The sequence below is a fragment of the Coregonus lavaretus genome (genome assembly GCF_964263955.1).
Source record: "Coregonus lavaretus genome assembly, contig: HAP1_SCAFFOLD_3581, whole genome shotgun sequence".
Lineage (NCBI taxonomy): Eukaryota > Metazoa > Chordata > Actinopteri > Salmoniformes > Salmonidae > Coregonus > Coregonus lavaretus.
In genome coordinates, this window is record NW_028165438.1 from 15001 (window position 1) to 25852 (window position 10852).

A 10852-nucleotide genomic window follows, 5' to 3' on the forward strand; every position below is an offset into this window, starting at 1 on the left:
TATATTAGGTGATGTTAGGTTATATTATGTTACTTTATCTTATGTTATGTTATGTTAGTGTATGTTATGTTAGGTTATATTAGGTTATGTTATGTTATGTTAGGTTATGTTATATTAGGTTTTGTTATGTTATGTTAGGTTATGTTATGTTAGGTTATGTTATGTTAGGTTATGTTATGTTAGGCTATGTTAGTGTATGTTATGTTATGTTATGTTAGGTTATGTTATGTTAGGTTATGTTAGTGTATGTTATGTTATGTTAGGTTAAATTAGGTTATGTTATGTTAGGTTATGTTATGTTAGGCTATGTTAGTGTATGTTATGTTATGTTAGGTTATATTAAGTTATGTTATGTTATGTTATGTTATGTTATGTTATGTTAGGCTATGTTAGTGTATGTTAGGTTATGGTAGGCTATGTTATCTCTATGTGTCGCCATATGCTGTGGTATCATGTACCTAGTCTGTCTCCATGTGCTGTCTATCTGTCTGTCTGTCCTTAAGGCATGATCTCCAGCGTCTTTGGTGCGTTCAGGGCTTCACTGGTCCCATCATTTAACACCTCTCCTCTCCTCTTCTGCTCCTCTATGTCATGTGACCATGTCCAACCAATGGGAATGTCTGGCCTGCTTCCAAACCTTGTGTTTTTTTGTTGACTTTGAACTAGTCTATCTAGTCTGTCTGTCCAGCTGTCCTTCATGGCATTCCATCACGTGTCGCCCCATGCTAACTCATACTACCACGGAGCTCTGCTCTGAGCGTATGTATCTCTACATCGCTTCCCTCTGTCCCAGCATGCAATGCTTCCTAAGATAATAACCACCAAAACATCAGCTTCAGAGGGAATCTCGGTCTTCCTCAATTTAATGCAGCAGGCTCATCTCCTCTCCTTCCCACCCTGCCTAATCCTCCTGTATGTTACATCTTACCCGACCTATCAATCTAGCTCTCTCTCTCTGCCAAAAGTAATGTTACAACATTTACATGGTGCTTTTCCTTCGTTTTAGACCAATCACAGAGAAAAAGACTCCCCCAACCCGGAAACATTCCATATGCTCAGAGTTCCAAAGGTTTTTAACTGCTTTCATTATTCTACTTGGTGTCAATATCAATGTCCAATGGGTTTACAATGTAGGCTCTGTTCAACCAATATAAGCATGTCCGACAGTGGTAGGAAACCATTTGGTATTTTAAAAGATGATATCATCCACCCTATGAAATTGAGGAATCAGTCCCTGAACTCTTATGAACATGTTTTCCCATCAGAGCATTACAAGATCACCCATTATAGAGCTGTTTATGTGATAAATGATTATATGAACATAAAAGCATGGAATCATCTCTAGAGATGTCTGCCGAGGCCTCTTAGAGGAGCTCTGCCAAACCAATAGCGATTAAGCTGTCTATCTCACTGGCCTAACCCTTTGGAAAGTGATGTTGACCTACCTGTCATGACTGAGGTTAGATACACAGGAAGCACCTGTTTTTCATCATATATTTTATCGTCAATCCATTAAAAAGCTCTTATAGTGCGGTCCCTTCAGTGCCGCGAGGAGTATTTGGAAGGAGGAATAACGATCGGATCCGTCCGCGATAGTACGTAGCTATAGTAACGTAGCTATAGTAACGTAGCTATATTAACGGAGCTATAAACAGAGCTATAAACGGAGCTATAGTAACAGAGCTATAGTAACGGAGCTATCATAACGGAGCTATAGTAACGGAGCTATAGTAACGGAGCTATAGTAACGGAGCTATAGTAACGGAGCTATAGTAATGGAGCTATAGTAACGGAGCTATAGTAACGGAGCTATAGTAACGGAGCTATAGTAATGGAGCTATAGTAACGGAGCTATAGTAACGGAGCTATAGTAACGGAGCTATGGTAACGGAGCTATAGTAATGGAGCTATAGTAACGGAGCTATGGTAACGGAGCTATAGTAATGGAGCTATAGTAACGGAGCTATAGTAATGGAGCTATAGTAACGGAGCTATAGTCACGAAGCTATAGTAACGGAGCTAGAGTAACAGAGCTATAGTAACGGAGCTATAGTAATGGAGCTATAGTAACGGAGTTATAGTAATGGAGCTATAGTAACGGAGCTATAGTAACGGAGCTATAGTAACAGAGCTATAGTAACGGAGCTATAGTAACGGAGCTATAGTAACAGAGCTATAATAACGGAGCTATAGTAACGGAGCTATAGTAACGGAGCTATAGTCACGGAGCTATAGTAACGGAGCTATAGTAACGGAGCTATAGTAACGGAGCTATAGTCACGGAGCTATAGTAACGGAGCTATAGTCACGGAGCTATAGTAACGGAGCTATAGTAATGGAGATATAGTAACGGAGCTATAGTAACGGAGCTATATTAACGGAGCTATAGTAACGGAGCTATAGTAACGGAGCTATATTAACGGAGCTATGGTAACGGAGCTATAGTAACGGAGCTATAGTAACGGAGCTATAGTAACGGAGCTATAGTAACGGAGCTATAGTCACGGAGCTATAGTAACGGAGCTATAGTAACGGAGCTATAGTAACGGAGCTACAGTCACGGAGCTATCATAACGGAGCTATAGTAACGGAGCTATAGTAACGGAGCTATGGTAACAGAGCTTTGTTAATGGAGCTATAGTAACGGAGCTATAGTAACGGAGCTATAGTAACGGAGCTATAGTAACGGAGCTATGGTAACAGAGCTTTGTTAATGGAGCTATAGTAACGGAGCTATAGTAACGGAGCTATAGTAACGGAGCTATAGTAACGGAGCTATAGTAACGGAGCTATGGTAACGGAGCTTTGTTAATGGAGCTATAGTAACGGAGCTATAGTAACGGAGCTATAGTAACGGAGCTATAGTAACGGAGCTATAGTAACGGAGCTATGGTAACGGAGCTTTGTTAATGGAGCTATAGTAACGGAGCTATAGTAACGGAGCTATAGTAACGGAGCTATAGTAACGGAGCTATAGTAACGGAGCTATAGTAACGGAGCTTTGTTAATGGAGCTATAGTAACGGAGCTATAGTAACGGAGCTATAGTAACGGAGCTATGGTAACAGAGCTTTGTTAATGGAGCTATAGTAACGGCCACCTGCAAGTTCCATGATGCTTTATCCCGCCCAGAGCCAAACCCTGAGCCCCCTCTCTCCCACAACTATGTCACCAGCTTCTCTCCCCAACGCTCTGACCATCTCAGACTAGGCTAGCTGATCAGACCTCCGCTACACCTTTTTACTCCCAGCAGGACACACTTCCTCCAAAAACCACATCATTAAAATCATCATTCATAAATTGGAGACATAATTCGCATAAATCAGAAAACAGATGGTCTAAAATCCAAAACAACATAAACCTCCCAGCTCTGCAGTAATTTGTCAAGGGGGAAAGACAGAAAACCTAGTCTGAAAGAGAGTCCAGTCCAGCCACCTGCCTCCCTCCCCCTACCATGTCCCTACTGAACCCTCCCCTCCCTCCCCCTTCCTCCCTCCCTCCCTCCCCCTACCATGTCCCTACTGAACCCTCCCCTCCCTCCCCCTCCCTCCCCCCTCCATGTCCTCTCTCCCTCCCCCTACCATGTCCCTCCTCACCCCTAATGTCCTCCCTCCCCCTACCATGTCCCTCCTCACCCCTAATGTCCTCCCTCCCTCTAACATGTACCTCCTCAGGCCTCCCCTTCCAAACCTCTCCATAAATAATCCAGTATTATTTATTGACATGTGGATGTCATTGTTTGGTTTCCTAAACACTTCATCTGGATAAGAGAGTCTGCTAAATGACGTAAATGTAAATGTCAGATAGTTTTCTAGTGAGACATGTCAATCTCTTACTATTTACAATATAATCTCTATTCTTGTGTATGCTTAGAAAACAGCTGTAAACTATTTATGAAACTCTGTCCACTACAGGGAATGTTCATGTACATTACAAACCATCATGAGTTTGGAAGGCTAATGTTACTTTCTCTGTCCACTACAGGGAATGTTCATGTACATTACAAACCGTCATGAGTTTGGAAGGCTAATTTCCACAGCTAACTTTAACACATCACATTACAACAGTGATCTGTGGCAAATATTTGAGAATCCGATGGTAAGTCCTCATATCCTCCCTCCCTACCTGTGTTAGTTTGTTAGATATGTTTTATAGTAACCATGGATACGATAGCCGATTGTCTGCATCATTTGTAGTAATGAAAAATATGATGTGCATATGTAGTGAACTCTGATTGGCTGATAATGACCTGTGATTTACTGACTGAGTGCTGGGTTGTGTCTGGGAGTGTATGGTGAGAGCAGAGTGTATGGAGAGAGCAGAGTGTATGGAGAGAGCAGAGTGTGAGAGGTATGCAGGTCAGTGAACAGACGAACGACCACTAATCCATTTCTCTCTCTCTCTCTCTCTCTCTCTCTCTCTCTCTCTGTCTCTCTCTCTCTCTCTCTCTCTCTCTCTCTCTCTCTCTCTCTCTCTCTCTCTCTCTCTCTCTCTCTCTGTCTCTGTCTCTGTCTCTGTCTCTGTCTCTGTCTCTGTCTCTGTCTCTGTCTCTGTCTCGCTCTCGCTCTCTCTCTCTCTCTCTCTCTCTCTCACTCTCTCTCTCTCTCGCTCTCCCCTACCTACCAACCTACCAGGACTGGAAGGAGAAGTATATCCACCCCAACTACACACGCATCTTCACAGAGAACTACCTAGAAGAGGTGTGTATATAGGTTACATAGAGATACATCACTATGGCATTGTCGTTTAACAGTGCTTCATTTGTTTAAATGCTGATAGCTGACACAGTATCATACTCTTAACACAGATATCATCTCCTGATTGCATGACTTCATGTCCAAGTTGATGATAGTGAAGATGAACTTCATGTGATTCCCTCCCAGTTACTCAGTATGTCTTCTCTCCTGGCGTCTGTCTGTCTAGCTGAGTCCGTGTTCTGCTCCTGGACAGACAGTTAAAATACCAAATACCCCCTTACAATACATGACCTCCTTTAAGCTTAACAAAATATGATTTTTCTCAATGCTGATAGAGGTATTATACATCAACGTACATGAAGTCATGCTCCAGTTCATTCCAGTGTTATGAGTGTGTGAGGTCCTCAGTGACTCAGTACGTGTCTCTAGCCGTCGATCATATCAGTGCTGATAGAGTTCTTGACTTCAGGTTCGTGAGTGATGTGTCTCCTGGTGTCTCATCTCTCTAAAACTCTTCAGTTCTAACTGTCTGTGTCGGTCTCCTCTAGCCGTGTCCAGATGTGTTCTGGTTCCCGGTCTTCACGGAGCGGGCCTGTGATGAGCTGGTGGAGGAGATGGAAAACTACGGGTCATGGTCAGGAGGCAACCATGAGGTCAGAGGTCAAAACATAGCACATAGTACATACTGTAACGTTATTAATAACATAAACCCAGTCTCTCTCTCTCTCTCTCTCTCTCTCTCTCTCTCTCTCTCTCTCTCTCTCTCTCTCTCTCTCTCTCTCTCTCTCTCTCTCTCTCTCTCTCTCTCTCTCTCTCTCTCGCTCTCTCACACACAAAAAATATTGCTATCAGGTTATAAATCACAGCTGGCCTGGTACAATGTTTGCTGCCTCCATTCGGGATGCACTGTTTCAGTTTCAATGACCCAATATTCTGGACAAAAACTGACGAATGTAACTAAGGCTGGGAATGTCAATTCAATCAAACTAGCAAGGGCAATGATCACAAGTCAGTCATAACATAGCTAATAGGCTAGCTAATCTATTTATGTAGCAAGCTAAAAACACGGATCCTAACTTTAGCTAGATAGCTAGCTAGCCGCAAGGAGGATGTCATGTCATGCCATTGGAGGATTGGGTGAGTTAGTTACTTTTCCCCCTCATATCGTTTTTCGGTGGCTATACACAGCTAGAGATGCAGGTGCCATTTGGTTAGCTAGCAAGAACTTGAACGACTGTTATCCAGTTAGCATATCTCTCGTGTTCGTAAATTCACTCTGGCTATCTACTCCGATTTCAGAGCACACTCGTCTGAATGTGCCAGAGCGCAGAGCAACTGATGAATTTACAAACGCACAACACCCGCTGAATATTATAGGTGTCAGTAAACGTCGGCAAAAAAAAGTAATAGTTAGTCAAGAACGCTCTAGATAACATGTATAAACAGCCTAACCGGCTCTGCTAGGGAGAGTAAAATGGTCAGAGTGTTTCTCTCCTTTGTGTCTGGAAGTCGCTAGCAAGCTAGCCAATATTAGCCAGTTAGCTTGGGTGCTTGGTTGGGACCAGCGTTCAGTGGCAGCCAAGCCGCAGAAGGAGGAGGAGGCTATTTTGACTAGCTGAGTTTGAGAGGGTTTATCTAATGTTCCTTTGTTTGATTTTAGCTCATCTTGCTAGCATTAGTTGTTGTTGATGTTCATAACTGAGGGAGAGAGAGTCTACCTTTTCATGATTGTTTGATCAATAGGACTGTAAAGTTCCCAAATGTAAGAGGACTCCCGTGGTATTGACATATTTGCAGAAATCCGTTCAGGTGTATTTTGTGGCTTTTGGCGAATGAGTTCTAAATGATCTAAAGTCGTGCTGTTGCTACTGCCTGTAAACACACAGTCCAGTTCAAAGTGAATGATTGCAGGCCCGTGTGGCAAATGGCTTGTTTGTATAAAGGCCTACTGTAGCTCTGATTGGCTATAGTGCACCAGTCTGTGTAGATTCCGGTCCTGGACAAGACAGATGTTTTTATTCTGTTTTATTTACTGCAGTGTCTATTATTTGTCCAAACGCACCGCCCCTTTCCCACTCTATACTATAGAATTTTCACAAATGCCTTACTATACGTCATTCCCAAACATTCTATGAATTTATGAAAATGTGAAAATGACCATATCTAAGTTGTCTCTTGTCAGAAAATGTTTTAAAAAGTGTCATATTCTTCCTGGGGGGGGGGGGTATGATAAAAGATTTTAGCAAGATTTCATGTTGCTAAAATACTGTCAGTTCCACTTTAAATGCAACAATGTTTCACACGCGTAAGTTATTTTCAAAGAGATGGCTAACAACAGCAAGCGGGCTGCAATAGAAAACACAGTTCCACTCACCAGATGATGATCTTTTTAAACTTAAATTCTTGTTGAAAGTTATTCTTGAAAAGGGAGAAGCTAACAAATTAGCAACAACATCCTCTTTGATAACACCTACTGCAGATGCTGCAAACTAGCTGACAACAAAAGCTAGACTAGACCGTGGGAAATGTCCTCTGGTCTGATGAAACAAAAATAGAACTGTTTGGTTATAATGACCATTGTTATGTTTGGAGGAAAAAGGGGGGCGCTTGCAAGCCGAAGAACACCATCCCAACCGTGAAGCACGGGGGTGGCAGCATCATGCTGTGGGGGTGCTTTTTTGCAGGAGGGACTGGTGCATTTCACAAAATAGATGGCATCATGAGGAAGGAAAATTATGTGAATATATTGACGCAACATCTAAAGACATCAGTCAGGAAGTTAAAGCTTGGTCGCAAATGGAAGGCTACCCAAAACGTTTGACACAAGTTAAACGATTTAAAGGCAATGCTACCAAATACTAATTGAGTGTATGTAAACTTCTGACCCACTGGGAATGTGATGAAAGAAATAAAAGCTTAAATAAATCATTCTGACATTTCACATTCTTAAAATAAATTGATGATCCTAACTGACCTAAAACAGGGAATTTGTACTAGGATTAAATGTCAGGAATTGTGAAAAACTGAGTTTAAATGTATTTGACTTCAAAACACTTGAGAATGAAAGGATTCCTGTATTCATTATTGTGGGTGGTTTTGTGTAGTGCTAGATTAGTAAGTAACTGTTGTTCATAATACCAGTATGTGGCTAGGTTCTGAGATCCCTGGTACATTCTGAGCCTGTGAGTCATCCGGTTGGTCTTTGTGGCTAGGTTCTGAGCCTGTGAGTCATCCGGTTGGTCTTTGTGGCTAGGTTCTGAGCCTGTGAGTCATCCGGTTGGTCTTTGTGGCTAGGTTCTGAGCCTGTGAGTCATCCGGTTGGTCTTTGTGGCTAGGTTCTGAGCCTGTGAGTCATCCGGTTGGTCTTTGTGGCTAGGTTCTGAGCCTGTGAGTCATCCGGTTGGTCTTTGTGGCTAGGTTCTGAGCCTGTGAGTCATCCGGTTGGTCTTTGTGGCTAGGTTCTGAGCCTGTGAGTCATCCGGTTGGTCTTTGTGGCTAGGTTCTGAGCCTGTGAGTCATCCGGTTGGTCTTTGTGGCTAGGTTCTGAGCCTGTGAGTCATCAGGTTGGTCTCTGCTGAGTCAAGTCATTCATCTTTCAAAGAGACTGGTTTAAACCCACACACCACTCATTCCTCATCATCCCTAACCATCACCCTGGAGACAGCAGTCACACAGCACAGAAACAGAGGAGGAGGAAGTGCTGGGCTAATATGTCCCATCACTGTTCTCTTGTTTTCTGGTCTCTCTTCCTATCAGGACAAGCGGATCACCGGCGGATATGAGACCGTGCCGACTGATGACATCCACATGAAGCAGATCGGTTACGATAAGGAGTGGCTACACTTCATCAGAGAGTTCATATCCCCCGTCACTCTCAAAGTCTTCTCCGGATACTACACCAAGGTATGCAATGATCCAACTACTGTTACATCAGCTATTCTATTAAATCAACTATCCTATTACATCTCTATTCTCCATAGTGCGTGACAGAGCTGTTCAGTACATGTATTCACAAGTATCCAACATTCCATTAAGAAATCCCATCCAGATCCTACAACGCTTCAATGATTATAGGTTGAGCAGCAAATACTGTGTAAGTGATGGTGAAAGACATGATGTATTGTCATTTTGGGCTTAACTTCACATAGGGAAGGTCTAAGAGATGGAGAATGACGTGATGTAAATGTGTGATTTGGTCTGTTCTCACAGGGCTATGCAGTGATGAACTTTGTAGTGAAGTACACCCCTGGCAGACAGGCCTACCTGAGACCCCATCATGACTCCTCCACATTCACCATCAACGTTGCTCTCAACAGCAAAGGAACTGACTTCCAGGTAAGACATTTTACTGTATCTCAAATACAAAAATCCACTCATCTCATGTCACTGTACTTTAGCCCACAGTAGAGCACACAATGAAAATATACAGTTACGCACAGATATTCACTGGGTGCTGGGTTCTCTCTCTCTCTCTCTCTCTCTCTCTCCCCAGGGTGGAGGCTGTCGGTTCCACAGGTATAACTGCTCACTAGATTCTCCCAGGAAGGGGTGGAGCTTCATGCACCCAGGACGTCTGACGCACCTCCATGAAGGCCTGCCCACCACCAACGGAACACGGTACATCGCTGTCTCCTTCATCGACCCTTGAACCTTACCCTCTACACTAGCATAGGATTTTATCAGGTTTTATTTGTCTTCGTTGTTGTTAATTTGATCCGTTTTGTTTGGTCTGAATATGATGCAGTGCCTTACTGATGTTGTGCTCATGACATTTTACTGATGCAATTTACTGTCCCAAAATAAAGCCTTTTTTTAATTTTTTTTATTTTTTAATTTTTTACAAGGGTAAGGTTGTGCCAGAGTCAGACGATCCCCTTCATTTGAAACTCTCTGTCAAACAGAGTGTGGTGCCTTAAGGGACACGATGACTGTTATTCCCCATCAGCGTTTCAGGTCAAATTTAGTGGAACCTTCATTCTTCAAATCACTCAAAGTGTAATAATCCTAATCAATTAGTCAGTAATCCCACCCATAATCTAAAGGAAATGTGTGTTAAGGATTATTCTGCCAAAAGGTATCTCGTTTTAGCCATTTTAGCTTGGTTACCTGTTTGTATGGTTAACCTTTAGTAAAAAGTGTAGTTTTAAAACCATTGTCCATCCATGTTCTGTTCACCCCTTTTAAGAACGTTGGATTGCAGTTTGTTACCTGATGTTAATACGACCTACATGCCCAAGGAAATAAATATATTTTTGCACACCAGATAAAGAAATTTAACTCTGGTTGAAAGAAGTTGGATATTGTCAAATTGTTTTACTTGAAATGTTTTTTACATCGCAGGACAATATGCCTTTGCTGGCGTTTATTTTCTGAACTGAAAACATTTAGGAGATGTTTACTTTCTCTGAAAGTTGTTTTTGAATGAACTTTGAACCTTAGCCAGTTCAAGTGCTTAACTTATTGTGAAATCGATGGAACCGTAATAAAAGTTGTTAAAAAACAAACATGAATAGCGTATTTTTTTTTTAAAACTTCCATTCAAATCACATTTTCTTTTGAGAAATGATCATCATTGAAAGGGGATGGTCTCCAGTGGGGAGAACAGTGAAAGCGAATTCAACCCTGGTCTCCAGTGGGGAGAACAGTGAAAGCGAATTCAACCCTGGTCTCCAGTGGGGAGAACAGTGAAAGCGAATTCAACCCTGGTCTCCAGTGGGGAGAACAGTGAAAGCGAATTCAACCCTGGTCTCCAGTGGGGAATGTGACCTGCCGGGAGTATTCCCACTCAATCACGGCCCTGTACAGATTACTACTTTATTGATCCTAGAGGGGGGTAATGTTGCAGGGTATACAGAAACTAATGTACTATATGAAAAACGGTTTGGTACTTCTGTCATGTGTCTCACGTGTGAACCGTAGAGAAGGATCGGTGAAGACTCCGAAGTTATAACAGCCTGATTATATTATCTTGAAGCCATCCGTCAACAACATTAAATTCCATTTTTCTCTGCATTGCTTCAATAAAAACCATCTTTGGAAAGAATGTAGACTCCCTCATCACAAATACACACATAATCACACACATCATTACACACATTATCACACACACAATCACACACATCATCACACACATCATCACACACATAATCACACACA

At 42.3% G+C, this 10852-nt stretch overlaps 1 protein-coding gene across 1 annotated transcript in view; it reads left to right on the forward strand.

Moving 5' to 3' along the window:
• LOC311115866 (procollagen-lysine,2-oxoglutarate 5-dioxygenase 2-like) overlaps positions 1-10190 on the forward strand; it is a gene marked incomplete at its 5' end in the record, with an annotated part of 23994 nt that extends 13804 nt beyond the window's left edge. The window contains 7 exons of the mRNA XM_084190990.1: positions 1007-1069; positions 3984-4097; positions 4634-4699; positions 5245-5349; positions 8453-8599; positions 8906-9031; positions 9189-10190. Of these exons, the coding sequence (XP_084047116.1) occupies positions 1007-1069; positions 3984-4097; positions 4634-4699; positions 5245-5349; positions 8453-8599; positions 8906-9031; positions 9189-9344 (777 nt within the window). The remainder of the gene's footprint in view (positions 1-1006; positions 1070-3983; positions 4098-4633; positions 4700-5244; positions 5350-8452; positions 8600-8905; positions 9032-9188) is intronic.
• Between the last annotated feature and the right edge of the window lie 662 nt (positions 10191-10852).